This window comes from Canis lupus, chromosome 38 (assembly GCF_003254725.2).
Source record: "Canis lupus dingo isolate Sandy chromosome 38, ASM325472v2, whole genome shotgun sequence".
NCBI lineage: Eukaryota > Metazoa > Chordata > Mammalia > Carnivora > Canidae > Canis > Canis lupus.
Window position 1 is genome coordinate 3,198,817 of NC_064280.1, and position 18,514 is coordinate 3,217,330.

At 48.5% G+C, this 18,514-nt stretch overlaps 1 protein-coding gene across 11 annotated transcripts in view; it reads left to right on the forward strand.

Annotated features, from left to right (window-relative positions):
• Positions 1-18,514, forward strand: part of SRGAP2 (SLIT-ROBO Rho GTPase activating protein 2) — a 235,254-nt gene that overhangs the window by 206,196 nt on the left and 10,544 nt on the right. For all 11 annotated transcript variants that reach the window (XM_025421058.3, XM_025421060.3, XM_025421059.3 and 8 more), the window contains exons 16-20: positions 3-137; positions 1,831-1,936; positions 11,530-11,754; positions 15,316-15,395; positions 17,609-17,789. In XM_025421058.3, the coding sequence (XP_025276843.1) occupies positions 3-137; positions 1,831-1,936; positions 11,530-11,754; positions 15,316-15,395; positions 17,609-17,789 (727 nt within the window). The remainder of the gene's footprint in view (positions 1-2; positions 138-1,830; positions 1,937-11,529; positions 11,755-15,315; positions 15,396-17,608; positions 17,790-18,514) is intronic.

An 18,514-nucleotide genomic window follows, 5' to 3' on the forward strand; every position in this document is an offset into this window, starting at 1 on the left:
AGGAGAGGACCCCCTGGCTGGGGACCAGAATGACCATGACATGGACTCCATTGCTGGTGTCCTGAAGCTTTACTTCCGGGGGCTGGAACACCCTCTCTTCCCCAAGGACATCTTCCATGACCTCATGGCCTGCGTCAGTAAGTACATCCTGGCCTCAGACTGGCTTCTAAGCAAGAACACCTTGTCTCAACAGACAAGAAATTTCCATGGGGTCTTTTTATCTCCCATAAGCTTTTCAATAATGTGTTTTTTTTTTTTCTTTTTCATTTTCCTCAGTGAAGTTTCTCCTCCTTGTCTTCAGTCCTTTAGCCCCTGGTGGGGAGGGAGGGAGGATGACTTTTCAGTGAGAGGCTAGGACCACAAGACAGCTTTCTGATTTGCCTTAAACTCCTTGCTTTGCTGGGCTTTATTTTTCTTCAATAAAATATGTTTCTATTCATATATAAGGCACAGTCTTTTTCAGTTCTTGGAAGCTCACATATTAGTGCCTGTGCTTTTTATGATATAAAGGGGAGATATTTTTTGCTCATTGCTTTATTTTTTTATAATTAAGATTAGAATTGATTTTTCATAAGATTGATTGATTGATTTTAAATAGGGGGTACAGAGGGAGAGGGGGAGAGAATCTTAATTAAGCAGGCTCCATACCCAGCATGGAGCGCAATGCGGGGCTGGATCCCATGACCCTGAGGTCATGCCCTGAGCCAAAATCAAGAATCAGACACTGAACCAAGTGAGTCCCTCAGGTGCCCCTGCTTATTGCTTTAAACATGGTGTGGCTTACCTTCTAGATGTGTCAATATGGGTTCTTTTAGGAAGAAAAGCCCTCTGCACATTTAAATATAACAATATGATGTTTTCCTAGAAAGAGATAGTCTCTACTTTATCCTTTTCATAGGTTCCTGCCTCTTACTCTCAAATTTGGGGCTTGAAAAGCTAAGGCCATTTAGTTTAGCTCATTATCCTGAAACACCTTCTCTTTTGTTTTCTATGGAAATGTAGATTAATACCAGGTCATCCTGGGAATAGCCCCAATGGAACGGTGGCTCCAGAGGCTGGAGAAGGCAGTGCTGGTCGCTGGGGCTACCAAGAAAGTTCAAGAAACCTTGGCTGCCCAGTTTTCTCCTTGAGACAGCCTCCTCACCCACTGCTTTCCACTTCTTTTTCATAGAACGGCACTCATAGAATATGACCGTGTCCACATGGCACACTGTAGTAGGGAGGCTGGCCACGATGGAGGCCACCAGCCTTACCTGTAATTGATCTGTCCAAAGCACAAGGGACAGGAATCCTTGGGTCTCCTCCCCAGATATTACGACTTATGCAAGGATCTGCCATCTCTTGCCTCTGGCCACGTTCTGCTCAACCCCACTGCAGATAAGAGAGGCGGAAGATAAGCCAGACCTGTCCAGAGGATGAGGTGATGCATGTGTAGAGCGAGCAGGACAGGACCCACACCGCCTGTCTCCCACCCCACATGTAGATCCTCCAAAGCTGGATGTTGAGCTGTCTGCCGTAGCAGGTTTTTGGAGGTTGTTTTAATAAGAGAGTGGTAGGTGCTTGGAGAACATCTCCAACCCTTTCTGAACCCAAAGAGCATATTCCTTAAGTCTTGCATCACTAAGCACCTGGAGCCCAGCATGTGCCCTATGGCAGCAGTCCTGCCCCAAGGAGCCACCGAGATGGATCTTCTCGCATAGTGCACCCGTGCTGTGTGGACTTGACCCGGCCACTGTCTGTGTAGCACCTGCTGGTAGGAAGGGTCTCCTGACCATTACTCCTGCGGATCTCAGTTGTAGTGAAGGATAACGCTTGGCTTTCTTCTTTCAGCAATGGACAACCTGCAGGAGAGAGCTCTGCACATCCGGAAAGTCCTCCTGGTCCTGCCCAAAACCACTCTGATTATCATGAGATACCTCTTTGCCTTCCTCCATCAGTGAGTAGACTTCCCAGTGAGCAATTGGACCAGGTGTTGGCTTCAGCCCTTGGGCACCTACATATAGAGCTATGTCAGTTCATCCAGCCCAGTAGATATTTGTGGAGCACCGACAGGGTGCTGGGCACAACTGTAGACTGTAAGAATAGATGAAAAATTAGAGACAAGAGCCCTATACCATTTAACTCACATTCCAGGGTAGGGACAGACAGATAACAGATATGTCAGATGGGAATAAGTGCTTAGATTAAAAAAAAAAAAGAAGAAGAAGAAGAAGCGTAAGTTAAGAAGTAGAGTGCTGAATGGGATCTGAATGGGGGCAGGAATGAAAGAGGGAGAGCCGCTATAGAAAGCTGCTCAGTAAAGGCCTCTCTGAGGAGACCGTGTGAGGGCAGCAGCCTAAATAGAGTGATGTTCACAAGGGATGTTCAAGGCTATCAGGCCCTGAGAGTCATGGTCATAATGGATCTGGATTTGGGAAGCCACTGGAAGCTTTTAAGCAAAAGAGTGATAAGATCTGATCTCTCTATTTTTTAAGCCCACTGACAGCTTTGAGTAGTTACCATCGAGTCTGTGAAGAGAAGCAGGGACACCTAGGCAGAGGTTAATGTGAGGTCTCAGCCATGGGCACTAGGGGCTCAGACAGGGTGGTGGGTGTGGGTCATGAGGGAGGGTGACTCACCCACCTCAGTGGGACCGGGTTGGGATTCCATTTCAAGCATAGTGTTAGCGTTGACAGGACTTCCTAATGGGGACGATGTAGAGTGTGAGGAAAGAGAGAAGTTCTGAATGTTTGGCATGAGCAACAAGGAACTAGTGACTCCATTGTGGAGTTGAGGAAGACAAGGTATGGAAGATAGAATTGAGACATCAACTCAGCCATGTCCATTTGAGATGCCTGTTAGGCCTCCAAGGGGAGGTTCTGTGTGGGCAGTGGGACATAGGAGCCTGATACTCGGGAGAAACCCAGAGTAGAGATATGAGTCTGGAGTCACCATGTCCTGATATTTTAGCTGGTTACCTAGGGAGTGAAGGTAGCTAGAGAAGAGGTCTGAGGGCCAAAGGGGCCCTGTGCTTGAGTGGAGCATGGCTTCCCATCCGAGCAGTGTGTTCTTGCCTAGGGCAGGCGCTGGGTCCCCATAGGCTAGCAGAGGCAACAAGCAAGGACTTGTGGAGCTTGCCCCATGGGCACCTCTGTCTTCACGTTGCTTTCCCTGCTGAGGCTCCCTCAACAACTGAGAGCAACGTGAGGGCCAGCTGAGGCCCATAGATGTGTTTCCTTTCAGTCTGCTGTGGCTTGAAAACATTAAAACATTTAAATGTGAGAGGATTTTACTTAAAAAAGATGTAGATTTTCAGCTCCTCTCGAAAACACTATCAGGTCTGGCAATGATGGGCATGCATTCAGCAAGATGGTGGTTCCCTGTGGAGGAAGGACTGCTGCCAGATGAGGCGGGCCCTCCCAGATACTCCCTATACCAAGGCTGAGTTTAGCTGCCGTTGATCATCACTCTTGCTTCCTGGGTTTTCCTCTAGTAGAGAAACATTTTGCTAGCTCAATGATTCTATCAAAAGAGAAAATAGAGACCCTAGCTAACACAAATTTCTTTGTCTTCTTAGTCAGTTTGGTCTTTACTTCACAGGAAAACAGATTTAGTGGCCATCTCGTGAGCTTCAGCTTGCTTATGAGTTCATGGTCAGCCTGGCCCTCTAGGCACCTAGGTTAGCAGCCCCTCTGGAGACCTTGCTGGGGCACCCACGCCATCCTTCAGCCTTGCTGCTCACCATGCAGAGCAACAGAGTGTCCTGGCTCTGCAGCCTGCCTCCTCCTCATGGCTGTGTCTGCTCCTTCCATCAGCCAAGCCCTGACTGAGCACCACAACTTTGCCTGAGTTCAGAACCCCTCGTGACTCACATAGGGTGTTCATATGCTATGCATTTGGGGCTGATAAAAATGGAAATTCTGCAATGACTCTGGACCTGTTCAGCCCCTTGGGGCCACCAGTCCTTGTCTTCCCTCACTGATAAGACACCTGCCCTCAAAGGAAGCCTGGTCTGCTCCCCCAGGCCAAGAGCATGACGGTGGTGGATAAAAAGGTGGGGGAGCAGGCTGGTCCTGGGCATGGGCCTGTTTATAAGCACAGTGGCCTCGTTCTTTGCATTGTCTTCCTACATTGTCTTCCTGCTAAGTGAAGGTGGCGGGGAACTCGTGGGAGAGGAGGAACAATAGAGTGAGCATCATGCAGAGCTGGAGATGGTGGCCACTATTATAAGAAATGTGGGAATTATGCCAATCCAACAATTACTTTTGTTTTGTTTTGCTTTTTCGTCTGGTTAAAAAATGATATATATGCTCATCAAAGTATTTTGGGGGAAAATGCAGCCTTAAGAACTGCGGTGTCTCCTAAAACAATAAATGGAATTGAGGACACCGGTGATAGAGAATACCACATCTGTGGGAAGATGACTGGTCCTAAGTGTACACTTACCAACAGATGTGGCAACAGTTGACAGTTAGCTCCTGAGAGAGACTCTGCTGGGCCCAGATTTCAGGACTGCTCTCCTTTGTTGTGTCCTGGGGGGTGTATACTTTATTTCTGGCTATGGTCTTTCTCTTGGGTTGTACACATCCTTAATCTCAAGGAGCCAAAAAAGTAATATGTATATAAATGTATGTGGAACTCCTTACACAGACCTGGTTCTATATATACACACATATATGTGTGTGTGTGTATATATATAGATAGATAGATATAGATATATCTAGAGTCCTCTAGAGTGCTCGGTCCACAGCATGAACCCCGGGTATGTGCCCATCCAGCGGGCCTTGTTAGTTATTAATATCCTTTCTAGCATCTGCATTAACTACCTATTTCTGTGTAACAAATTATCCTAAAGTTTAGCAACTTAAAACAAAAAGCAGAGATCCCTGGGTGGCTCAGTGGTTTAGCGCTGCCTTTGGCCTGGGGTGTGATCCTGGAGTCCCTGGATCGAGTCCCACGTCGGGCTCCCGGCATGGAGCCTGCTTCTCCCTCTGCCTGTGTCTCTGCCCCTCTCTCTCTATGTCTGTCATGAATAAATAAATAAAATCTTTAAAAAAAAAAAAAAAAGCCATTAAGGATCACCTGGGTGGCTCAGTTGGTTAAGTGTCTGCCTTCAGGTTGGGTCATGACTTCAGGGCCCTAGGATGGAGCCCTGAGTCAGGCTCCATGCTCAGCAGGGTGTCTGCTTCTCCCTCTCTCTACTCACATTCTCTCTCTCTGTCTCTCTCAAATAAATAAATGAAATCTTTAGAAAAACAAACAAACCCCAAAAGCATGAATTATTATATCACAGTTTCTGTGGGTCAGGAATGAACAGTGGAGGTGCAGTACAGCAGGGGGCTCTCTGGCTCTAGCTATCTTGGGGTGGCAGTGAGGGTGTTAGGGGCAGTGCTGTAGTCAGCCCTAATGAGGAGGATCTGCTTTCCAAGCTCACTTTGTGGTATTGGCAGGAATCGGTTCCTTGCAGGTTGCTGGACTAAGGATCTTCCTAGCTGGCCGACTGTTGGCCAGAGGCCTTCGTCAGGTCTTCACCATGTGGGCCTCATCGTAGAGCTGCTCACAACATGGCAGCCAGCTTCCCTCCTAGCCCATGAGTGAGAACACCCAAGAGAGTCCTTGATAACCTAGTCTCAGAAGTGACATCCCATGCCAACTGCCATTTTCCATTTACTATAAGTGAGTCCCTGAATCAAGTCTGCACTCAAAGGGAGAACGTTACACCAGGTGTGAATAGCAGGAGGCAGGGGCCGTGGGGTTCATTTCAGAGGCTGCCTACCACAGCCTGTGTGCTACCCAGTGAGTGTTTGCCCCCCAACAAAGCGTCGGTAGCTCCCCTGTCCATGGCTGACTCTGCTGCTTGCCTTTTAAAACCTGCTTTCTCCACATATCAAACAATATTGTCTTCTAGGCTCTTGATCATCAAGTGAGGTCCACAGAGCAGCTTCATCAGCATCATTTGGGAGATTGTTTGAAGTACGGAATCTCAGCCCCTCCTCCCCCAAAGACCTAAGAATCAGACTCTATATCTTAACAAGGTCCCCTGACGAGTCTCATGCATATGAAAGTTTGAGAAGCATTGCTCTAAAAAAAAAATAAAAAGAGGGGATCCCTGGGTGGCTCAGTAGTTTAGCACCTGCCTTCGGCTCAGGGTGTGATCCTAGAGCCCCCGATCAAGTCCCGCTTCGGGGTCCCTGCGTGGAGCCTGCTCCTCCCTCTGCCTGGGTCTCTGCTTCTCTCTTTCTGTCTCTCATGAATGAATAAATAAATAAAATCTTTAAAAAAAAATAAAAAGAGAGAGAAGCATGCTCTAGGTCCTCAAACACTGCACGAAGGCGTGAATCAGGGCTGCTTTTTTTCTGTGATTGAGGTGCCCCCAGTGGCTCTACAAAAGTGGAGTCATCCTCGAAATCTCAACAATCTCCAGGGGCCTCCTAGTTTGGAAAGCTCTGTCTGGAGCTTCTTCTGACTTCACGAGGGGTGTTTTGGCTTCCCCATGCAGATGGACAAGTAGAGTTGTGGTTGGGTTGACTTGGAGATCCAGAACTGCTCATATACTTATTTATGCACTTATGCAAATGTTTTATGAAGCATTTTCTGTGTGCCAGGCCCTGTTTTAGGAGCTGGCCATCTCAGAGTACACCAAGCAGTCCAGGTATCTCATGGTGTCCCTTTGGAGTTTATGTTCTATACGAAGGAGACAGATCAAACTAATAAGTACACATACCCTGTATCAGAGAAAAAGCACTCTAGGGAAAGACAAAGCAGGCCAGGGAACCATAGAGTGCCGGGGATCAGGGTGAGAGTTCGCTTTTCCTGCAGAAAGCCTAATATGGAACTTGATTCCAGGGCCCTGGGATCATGACCCAAGCCAAAGGCAGATGCTCAACCACTGAGCCACCCAGGTGCCCTGAGAGCTCACCCTTTAATATATGGCAGTCAGCAGACACCTCACTGAGCAGGTGACAGCAGGCCTTAAAGTAGGAGGAAAACCTGGAGAGGATGGTGCCTCAGAAGCCATGTAGAGAAATGTTGGGAGGAGGTCATGAAATCAGAGTTAAAGGTGATGACAGGTTAGCTAAGAAAAGGGCTAAGTATTGTGTTCACAACAGGGAAAATACCAGTGACCCTGAGGAGTATTGTCCTGATGGGGTAGAAGGGGCCAGACCCTGATGCTGTAGGTTTAGGAGAGAAGGGGTACCACCAAGGGGTGAACAGAATGTGGGGGTCCATGCAGTGGGATGTGTTCAGTCGTAAGCAGTAATGGGGTGCAGAGGCATACTGCAACACGGATGCACCTTGCAGACATCCTGCTGAGGAAAGGAGCCAGTCCCAGAAGCCCACATGGTTGTGAGTCCGTTTATCCACAGTGTCCGGAGTGGACAAATTAGTGGTGATGGGAGATTGGCAAAGCCAGGGCTGGAGGCCGGGGAGCATGGGGGGTGGCTGCTAATGGATCTGGAGTTTCCTTTCGGGTGGTGAGAGTGCCCTGGAACTAGGCAATGGTGATGGTTGCACAATGTTGTGAATATGCTAAATGGCACTGAATTGTACACTTTAAAATGGTGAAAATGGTCAGTTTTACAGTATATATATTTTACCACAATAAAGAGGGGGAGGGGGCAAGAGAGAAGTTGTATTAGTCTGTTCTGGCTGCCATAGCAAAATACCACAGACTAGGTGACTTCAACAACAGAAATTCATTTTCTCACGGTTCGAGAGTCTAAAAGGCCAAGATCAAGGTGCCAGCAGGGCTGGTTTCTGGTGGGGAGTCTTTCCTTGGCTCGTGGATGGCCATCTTCACTCTGCGTCCTCCCGTGGCTTTCCTCTGTGCACACACAGGGAGAGCTCTGGGGTCTCTTCCTCTTCCTATAAGGACAGTAGTCCTATTGGGTTAGGCCCCCACCCTTATGACCTCATTTAACCTTAAGTATCTATCTCCTTAAAGGTCCTTTCTCCAAATACAGTCCCACAGGAGTTGGGGGGAGAGTTTCAACATAGGAATTTGGGGCGGAAGGGGCACAATTCAGTCCATAACAGAGGGGTGGAGATGAATCAGAGAATTAGACAACAGGTATGGACAACTCCCAGATAGTCTCATCATGAAGAGAAAGAGAGAAATGGGACAGTATTTTGACATGGATGTGAGGTTGAGGGTATTTTTTTCAGGTGGCCAGTATTACTGCATGTCGGTATGCGGGTGGGGATGACCCAGTGGAGAGGAAAAGCTAGTGATGCAAGGGAAATTGCTGGACTAATATTCTGGCTGGAGAAAGAGGATGGAGTTCACTGCAGGGAAAGAAAGGCAGAACACGAGGGCGCAGAGGCAAGTCCTGTGATAGATGCGGGGAGCACGAGGATGCTGACACGCGGCCTTAGAGGTAAGGGGAATGACAGGACGCCTTTGAAGGACCATCAGAAAAAATCAGCCAGAATTACGTTTGACTTCTTATCTCTTAGAGAGCTTTTGGGAAAGTTGGGGAAGCCCGTTAAGTCATGGATTTATACAGGGACATCTGTAGTGTCTCCTATTGGAAAAGCTTTTGAAGGCCTGATGGATTCTCAGCCCCACGATTTGCCTGGGGCCATGGTGAATAAGACAATTTCTCTTCATCCCTTTCAGACCTAAAATCAACCCTGATGCATTCATTTCTTATCCAAAGTCTGTTGATTGTTGCCAAATCAAACCCCTGGGGCCTCTGAAGCTGAAGGTTTTTAAGTGAAATGTCATGTATTTAAAACAGTCTGTCCAAAGCTTAGCGTTCTCCCTGAGGATTTAAAGTTTCGATTTGGGGATCTAGAGTCCTGGGCTTGATGATGTCTGTCAGAAGAAAGTGGCTGGACTTCTATAAATCAATTGCTGGCAAAAAAAAAAATAAAAAATAAAAAATAAAAAAATAAAATAAAATAAAATAAATCAATTGCTGGCAAATGTTGGCAGCCCTGCTTCCCATCCCCTGACTAGAATTGAGGGTCCTTTATCAAGAAGCAAATCAGATATTATAATTACAGAAAATATGGATTGAGCACCACCTCCACCTATGTGCCGGGCACAGTGCTCAGAGCTTTGCATATAATACCTCATTTAAGCTTTACAGCAGCCCCACAAAGGAGGTACTAAATAAATCTCTTACAAGGAAGAGATTTAGAAACTAGAATACTATCCTGGAACTGGTATGTTATGGGGCCAGGATTCAAAACCAGGTCTAATTGACTCTCAAATTCTTGGAATGCTTTGTTTTTCTTTTTTAATTTAATCGAAGAGACAAATGCACGTCATTAAAAGGTAAAAAGTCCGGAAGAGTGCATGATAAAAAAGCAAGTTTCCCACACCAATCCTGATTTTCTCATTCCTCCCCAAACCTGTGTTCCCAATCACTATACTGAACTTCGTTAAGATACACAAAAGATGAGTTTGACTCAATTAGAAGAATTCACTAATATTATAGATAGAAGCTATAGAAATATAGTACAATTCTTAGAAGAGATGACATTGTACAAGTCGACACCAAAACAATTTTAAAGAGGGACCTGTTACCAGTGTTACCTGTTTTGGTTATTTCTTTAAAAATAAAAATCCAAAATTTGAGTTCTTATACTGGATACAGAATTCGGGGCCTTCATGGATTATTAGCACCATTATATTGTATATAAAATGATATGTATCTGAATGTGTACTTGTATGAATTTTTCTGGGAGAGAATCTCTAGTTTTTGTCCAATTCTTGAAGGAGGCCGTGACCCCTAAATAGTTCAGAACCACGGCTTTAATCCCTCAACCTAGATGTTCCCATTGTAGATTGGAAGAGAGAGAAGAATGCCGGTTTATATTTCAGTGGGAGTAAGAAATGGCACTGGTTCATGAGACCCCAGTCCATGAAGATGTGGCCTCCTCAAGCCCCTGGTCATTGCAGCCACCTATGAATCAGACAGCCCTTCCCTTAGGAAGCTTGTCAGAGTTGCCCATCTTTCATGGGCCTTTGACTGGGACTCTCAGAACTATATTTTGTTTCCCTCTGACTGCCAGCCTTCCTAGAAATGCCTGGTTTTCTTCCATGCTCCCAAATATTGTTGGATCGCGCCAAAGAACCAGAACCATCCTCCTCCTTATCCCTGCTGGGGTTACCACAATAATTATCTCTCCCGTCTCCAATGTTTGCTTGACCAAGAAGTAGACTTGGAAACTTCTCCCAGTCTTTTCTAAATCTCGGCTCTCTTTTAACTCAGGAGCCAGTTTATAAACTTAAGGTTTGTAAAATTCAAACTTTAAGACCCTCTGTGAAGCAGTCCAACCACTAAGATCCATAGCCTCACCCCTCACTGGCCTCCTTGCATTTGACTAGGTCCTTGAGAAGAATGATTCTCAACCATGACAGTTTTCTCCCTGTGACAGCTGTTCACATCCATGGTACTGCTTCTCCAATGTGGACAGGGGACATACGCGAATCTGAGTAGAGGAGAGAACCATTGGGTTAGAGAGAGCCCAGCTTGGTCATTTGAGTCTGGGTGTGGAATACACTAGAAATGAACTCTGTCCAGTTCTGAAGAATACCTACTCTGATGAAGACAGCTGGGTCTCAGGCCTCTAGTTCAGCATCAGAGGGCTTTGGTTTCTCCTCAGATCTGTCTGAATCAGGTGCTGGGAACCTCTTGCTAATGCTCATGAGGGAGGCAGAACGCCTTAGGAGAGCTCACCGCTCTGCAGCCTAGGGCTGGGGTCTGGGGGCAGACATCCAGGGCTGGCCGAGCCTTCAGCCCCAACAAACAGACTGGTGGGGGCTAATGAGGCCTAGTGGCTCACTGAAGGCTGGGGTCCTTGACCAAGGTTGGGGGTGTGGCCAGAGCAGCTGCTGGCTGAAAGTGGGGAGTTCCCAGGATAAATATCCAATAACAAAGTCAGATTGCATCCAGAGGAAACCTGTGCAGAAACTGAGCAGCATGCTGACCTTTTCCTGAATAAATCTTGATTGTAATAATAGAGGATTTTATGAAAATGAAAAACAATTACATTAGCTGTTCCAGAAAGAAATTCACTTGCTTGATGGACTGCAAAAGCTAATTGGTTGGCAATTTTTTTTAATAAGTCTAGAGCTTAGAATGGAATATCCCTAGTAATTTGATTATTTTGCTCTGCAAGAAGGTGCACAATGCACAATGCCTGTGTCTTCTGACCATATTATTATGAGGGCAGCCTGAGGGTGTCCATCTGCTCTGGCAGCTTAGTGGGTTGGTGTGTGGGAGCCGTCTCAGCCCTCAAAGTAATGTGTTCTCAAGTCAGGGGAGATCTGGCGGAGAAGGTATGGAGCAGGGCTGACCATGAGGTGGCAAGTAGAATTCGAATGCGGAGCTGACAAGAGAGAGGTTGCTCCTGAGTGACCAACCTGGTGGTCATTCTCTTCTCCACCCAGACTTTCTAGAAGGGCTCTGAGGCCCAGAAAAGCAGGTGGCAGTTTGTGGAACTTGTGCTCTTGTTCTTGGCAGTGCCTCCCACGATTGTGTTTTCTGGGCATTCATGCGAGTGCTCTCCAGCTTGCCCTCTTCCCTTCTCATCCAGTTTATCACAGTTCAGTGAAGAGAACATGATGGACCCCTACAACCTCGCCATCTGCTTCGGGCCCTCACTGATGTCGGTGCCTGAGGGCCACGACCAGGTGTCCTGCCAAGCCCACGTGAACGAGCTGATCAAAACCACCATCATCCAGCATGAGAACATCTTCCCAACCCCCAGGGAGCTGGAGGGCCCCATCTACAGCAGAGGAGGAAGCACAGAGGACTACTGGTAGGGGGCTCTGGGCTGGAGAGGGGGAGGGCATCCCCAGTACACACCGGTGTGGCGGCCAGATGGCCAAGCGAGACCCGAGGGAAACACCCAGATCCTCTCAGCCTCCCACTCCCAGGCAATGCAAGCTGCCAGGATCTGGGGGTGGTGCTGGCAGTACCCCCACCTTGGCCTGACCTACAGAGTGCCACTTTGTGCCACCTCCCTGGGGTTTTTTTTATGAGTTTTTAGTGGTGAGGAACATTCTGGAAAGTAATAACAATAATAGGAGTATTAATAATCTCCAGGAAAGGAAAAGGTAGAAAGTTGTATTTAGAACAGCCGTTTGTCAGTGAACAGTGTCTGTCAGGCTCCTGCTCTGTGGTGTGCCCTGTAAGAGACACAAGCCTGGATCCCAGAAATAAGAATTTCTTTCCTCTTGTGAAGAGTGTAGACATGAGGCATAATTTCCTCAGTGTGGGTTTGTACACTGATAATTGAGAGTGATCACAGAGATTTGTGAAGAAAAAAGGGGGTAAGCTCCGTTTTCGGCGGGGTAGGCATACTTCCATCCTAAAGCGAGTTGCAGTCCTACCGGGCAAGGTCTTTCGTGACCTAGCCTGGGAACAGAAGTATAAAAGGAATCCCTAGGGCACATCTTTACTAGACCCTCTGTTGGACAATTGACAAATGACTATTTCCATGTTGCAGGTGCAGTCACTGTAACCTAGAGAGGCCGGTGACGATCCTAGGCCATCATAGTGGTGGGGATTCCAACCCCAAAGGGTCTTAGTACAGGACACCATCCAGGACCCCTCACGACACCCCAGGGTACCACTTACAGTGTCATCTTCCCGTCAAACACTACCTCTCTCTTTTACCCCCTAATGTCCCTTACCTCCTCCACCCCCACCCCACATGCCTGTTAGCCCATCTTCCCCCTCGAGTGGTGCTTCAGCCTGGGCTGAAAACCTCAGCCAGCCCAAATCAGATTCCATCTGAACTCAACATCTGGAACCAGTTCAGCAGCCCCATTGCTATCCACTAGGGTAGGGGAGGACAGCAGAGGTATCTACTTAATTAGAGGCCAGTGAGTCCACGCCTCTCCCTGATGGCCACAGAAGGAACCTCTTGCCTGAGGAGTGGAGACTGTGATATTTGTGTGTCTGTGCATATAAAACTACCACGGACACCCCTGGGTTGGGTCTTGACCGCTGTCCTGCGGATCCCAGAGGCTGGAGAAACTTATGCTTGCCCCTCGGAGAGAAAGCTTTTTGTCACTGCCAGATGGTTGGTGGGGACGGGGGAGGTTGTTCAGGTCTCAGCCTGCGAGCTGAGGAGCTCCAGGGAGCTGTCCTTGTGCACATGACCGGGAGAGTTGGTTTCTCTCTCGCTTGTGGGTTAAGAAGCTGTGCACTAGGGTTCCCAGTGCCTGCTTTATGTTCCTTCCAAAGCGTTTCCTCACTTCTCAGACATCTCTGAACCGATCCCAGGACACAGAGCCCCCCACGGCCCTGGTCCCCCAGAGTCGTTGTCGGGGTGGCTGGCAGGGGCAGAGACGGGGGCACCTTCTGCCAATTCTTGCCAAAGCATCTCCACCCCTGCTGCTGTTTGTTCTGCATCCGAAATTTATGAGCAGCCTCAGGAAAAACCACAAGATTAGTCAGGGAATGTTACTACCACAGACTGGGTGGGAAGCCAGAAGCACCCAGGGATCAAGAGTAGGTGACCTTGGGTAAGAAGGACCATCTGACTGCTGGACTCATACCCACACTGAAGGCTCCCAGCCTCTCTTCTTCGGGAAGAGAAGTGCCAGTGAAGCAGGAGATAAGATAGATGAAGGAGCAGGGGAGGGGGTGGCACAGGGGATGCTAGAGCCTGAGAATCCTGGAGGATGGCTAGGAAGAGGGAGCTCCTAGCTGCTTGGCCTCCCTGCCGCTGTGGAGAAGAGAGGCCCATCCCACTTCACCATGCTTCCCAAGCCCTGATGCAAAAATTCAGTTTCCAAGGGCTGCCTGCTGTTGGGCCGGTTGGGCTTCCTCAGACCGCAGGCATCGATGGGCTGAGGTGTTGCTGAGGTGTGCCTGCGGGACAGCCTAGGAGCCTATCACTAGAATTGGCCTTAGAGAAGCATCATTTTGCCTTTAGGTTAGAGCAGGAGCATTCCAAGTGGGGTCCTTGGACCAACAGCACCTACGTAACACAGGACTGGCTAGGAACACATACACTCTAGCTCCGCCCAGCCCTTGAGAATTAGAAAGTCTAGGGGTGAGGCAGCCCACTTTTAACAAGCCATCCAGGACTCCCTGAAGTTTGAAAATTGTTGCCTCGGTGGATGGCCACGTAAGTAAACTTGGAACTCTGGAGGGAACTGAGGTTCCGCCTTGTCACCCCACCCTTAGGGCCCCAAGGGGCTCTAAAAGGTCATGAAACTCCGCAGAGGGCTTTTCGGCACAGTAAACAGTGAAAAAATGTGCCCATGTTTTTTGATAAGGAGGAATCCGTGTTGATGTGCTCCCAGGATATTCTCTGGAGTCTGGAGAAGCTCCTTGGAACTGACTTCTGAACTGGTCCCCTGGTCTTTGAGGAGATTTTCAGAGTGAAAGACCCATCCCCAGGGGAGGGAGAGGCTATAGGCTCAAAGGTAGGAACCATGAGGCCAGGTGGTGGATGGAGGAGGTGATAATGCTTCCGTAGAATTGCCTGGAAAAGCTCCCTTGTTTTTGTCTGTTTCTCAGGAAGTCAGAACTTCCTGGTGTCCATCTCCATCCACTCTCATGTCCACAAGCCAGGAGACCAGGAGTAGAAATGTCTTTCCTAGTAACTTCCCTGGCCATTTTCCATTCTCAACCCTGGATGATTTTAGACTCTGAACTGTTGAAGAACTTGACTAGCTTGCATGTCCTGCCCTCTTGCAGAGTCCAGCCCACGGCAGGCTCTTCTTCTCCCTCTGATTTACCTCCCATTCTCTCACCCGTACACAAACCAAACCACAAAGCCTAGAGACAGAAGCAAAATGAAAAAGAAGGGAAGGAAGGCCACTTACTAACCAGTCCGTCATGTCTCTGGATCCTCACTCAACTCTGTGAGGCATACAGACCACTATCCTCAATTCACTGATTAGGTGGCTGTGGCTTGAAAGAGTTTCACTGCCTTGCCCAGGATCACACAGTTACCAAGTGTCGGAGCTGATTTTCAGGCTCTGTTGTGTCCCATGCCAAGGCCTAGTTAGTGTTCTCCTCCTCATGCTCTGTTCAGGGATCTATTCACCTCAAGAAACAGCCCCAGAGAATTTGAGTTGTTCTGTCTTTTCGAAAAGACTTATTTTGTAGATTCAAAAGGAGTTCCCTCTGTCTCAGGATATTCTAAGTCCCAGGCGGTCTCAGTTTTTCAGCAGGGGCTAGATAGACTGGAGAACCCTGGGAGCCTTGTCTTTCACCAGCATTGTCTGTAGTGAGCAATTAGGATGTAGGGAGCGGGAGATGGTTTTCGAGCCCTTGCTCCAAGGAAGCTGCTTGAAGGAAAAGACAAGAATTTGGTCAGCGAGGGCTGAGGTCCCCATGACTCTTGGTTCTGTTGCAGTGACAGCCCTCATGGAGAGACTACCTCGGCTGAGGACTCAACCCAGGACGTGACCGCAGAACACCACACGAGTGATGATGGTATGGGGCCCTGCTTCCTGGGCAGTGGGGCCACCGGGGGTGAAACGGAAGGGAGGGATCATGTAGCCTCTGCTGCCAGTGCTCCTTCCTGCTCAGCAGCCCCCTGAAGACAGGCAGAGGGCTCTCCTGTCTCTAATTTTCATTGCTTCCTTTCCTTGGAGAGATAGCCCACCTTCCCAACCAGAATGGTCTCTATGTTCAACCAGAAATGGAGAGAGAGACCTTTCTGAGCCTTTCAAGCTTCTCGCCTCAACTCCCTATGCCCCTCACCCACCTCCTAGCTCCTTGTCTCGCCTGCCTGTCTTGCTTGCATTGACGTTGGTCCCCTCTCACAGCCCGGACTCCTGCCAGGTAGCTGGAGACCAAAATCAAGGAGAGCTCATTTGAAAAAACTGTAAGCCTGGGCAATAGAGAAGCTGGGTGCCAAGAACCCAACAGAAGCAAGCCAGAGGGGAGTGGGACTCAGGATGTAGAAACCACACACTTTCATGCCTGCTGACTGGAAAAATTGACCCTTTCCAAAGTACAGACATGTGAGCGCTGTGCAGCCTGGCGGGTGTGTGTCGAGAGGTGGAATGCACAGCTGTCACCACAGGCCCCTCGGCAGCGCCCATGATTTATTAGGGTCTGTCCAGCCAGCACGCTTCCCCTCCTTCCAACAGTTCCACACCTCCATTTCTGGACCACTTGGGCTCTTGGAAGACTCAGCAGCTGACAAGGGGCCTCAGAATTTTCTGGGCATGAGAACGAAATGGCACAGTCTGTGGAGCTTTCCCCGCTTTCCACCTTGCTATGAATTCTGCAATCCCAGGCCAGCTTTTTAGAGGAGAAAAAAAATTAGGGCTGCTTATTTAGATGCTGAAGTCAGATGGATCAATATGATAATCTGCCCCGTTACAGGAGGGGAGTAGGTGAACTAGGGAAATTTGTCCCTGCTGCAAGTTTTGTGTGTCTTATCTCTAAGACCCTAGTGAAATAGAGCTATTTTATAGCTGAGAAAACAGAGGCCAGAGAGGTCAAGTGATAAGGCCCAAGGCTATACAGAACTGAGATTTGGGATATTTAGATGGGCTTTCTCTGATGTGCTTCCTTATAGTAAAACCTCCAGCCCTGCCTATTAAGGAGCAGGCTCACCAGTCATGCTATTTGGGCATGGGCTGGCCTCTAGGCAGCCTTCCTGTCCACTACCTGGAACATCCACTTGAACCTCAGGTTCCAGGTTTCTGGGAGCTTTATTTCTTCCTCTGTGACCTCCATCTGCTGCTCAGCACAGATAATGGTAACGATGACCAGTTAGAAAACTGGCGAATATCTACACAGTGCTGACGATAGGCTGGGCACTGTTCTAAAAGCTTTTACAAATTTCTGCTTATTGACTCCTCCTAATAACTTCATGAAAAAAGGCACTATTGTCTCCTGTCCCCAGAGGGGGAGACGAAAGCACACTCAAAAATAAAAAGACATTGCACTTGCAAACCCCTTTTAGTTTTCAAATTACTTTTATGTATGTTTTCCCATGTATTATCCACAAAATAGATTTCCATGTTTTGCACCTTGCAAAGGGGATTGGGTGAGTTATTTTCTCCTTATGGAGACTAAAAGCTCGTGGTCTACTAGGGGGAGTGGATAACATAAATAAAATTTACTGTATTGGGAGTACCGTACAATAAATGTTCTGCAATTAATGGAGTTACTTTATGATCGGAGAAGAAACGATGCATACCAATACAGCACGGCAGGTTCAGTGATAGGGTTTGGCGTAAAGAGCTGTGGACACACCAGAGAAATTACTCTCTGCCCTGAGTGGAGCTCAGCCTGTTGGGCAGCTGACTGTACCCGAGCAAGATGAGACTCTGCACGTGTGGTTCATTTGTGCACAGAAACTGCTGAGAGAATAAAGTATTCTTTGTTTTGTTTTTTAATGATGATGTGTACAATTGTGACTCCGTGTGCTACATCAGGAAGATGACAGAGAGAGATTTTAGTGGGGGGCAGAGCCTGATGAAAGGCAGGAAGGGGCACACAGGCACTTTCAGAGTGATGGCCAGCCTCCACGGGAATCCCCAGCCTCAAGCATAGATGGGCAGTGGCTGCTTTGTCACACCGGGTTATCTTCCCACCAGGGTGAGTTCAGCTAATTGGGCTTTTCCGCCCAGTTTCCTGAGTCTGTTGGTCCCAACAACATGTGTTTCCTTCTTTTCTGCCCCTCGCAGAGTGTGAGCCCATCGAGGCCATTGCCAAGTTTGACTACGTGGGCCGGACAGCCCGAGAACTGTCCTTCAAGAAAGGGGCATCCCTGCTGCTCTACCAGCGGGCTTCCGATGACTGGTGGGAAGGCCGGCACAACGGCATCGACGGACTCATTCCCCATCAGTACATCGTGGTCCAAGACACGTACGTTGGGTCCCCTGCCCGTCTGGGTGAGCCCCTGCTGCACTGGGGCTGGGGGGGGGGGGGGGGGCGGCTGGATTTCTGGCGCCACAGGAGGCTGAGGGAGACCAACCGCTAGGGGACGCCAACACGTTCTTGAAACCCCCCCCCCAAGACTCCGTGGAGGATTGTTTTTTAGCCTCTTCCCCCTGCAAATCGCTCCCCCACCTACCTCCCCCCTAGTCATTTTGGAAACTGGCCAGTGCTCGTGCTCATCCACACTTAAACCTGATGAGTGATAAGGAAGAGTTATTGTTTGAGCACTTACATTTCCTTCTGGAAGGCTCAGGCTGAGGAAAACACTTTTACTTTTTTTTTTTTTTTTTTTTTTTAAACACCTATGCTCATCCCAACCAGTTGGGCCACTGATGGGGCGCTTTTCCACTTGCAAACGAAAAGTGATGCTTTGAAAAAAAATAAATAATAAGAAAAAAATGATGCATTGCTTTTTTAGGACATCTAGTTTAAGCAGCCTTGTGGAAACGAGCCAGGTCATTTAACCAAGATGAGGTCGACGTGGGGGAGGACGGGAGAAAAGGGGAGAGGACCTCGGGGAGCAAAGGGAACCGGGAACCGGCCCCAGAGAGACTTCACCAGATGGGCTGTCCGTTGGCTCCAGCTCTTTGAAGAGCTGGAAGCAAAGTCTCCAGGGCAGGGGGCTTCCCTCCCAGCCCCCCAGCAAGCCTGCC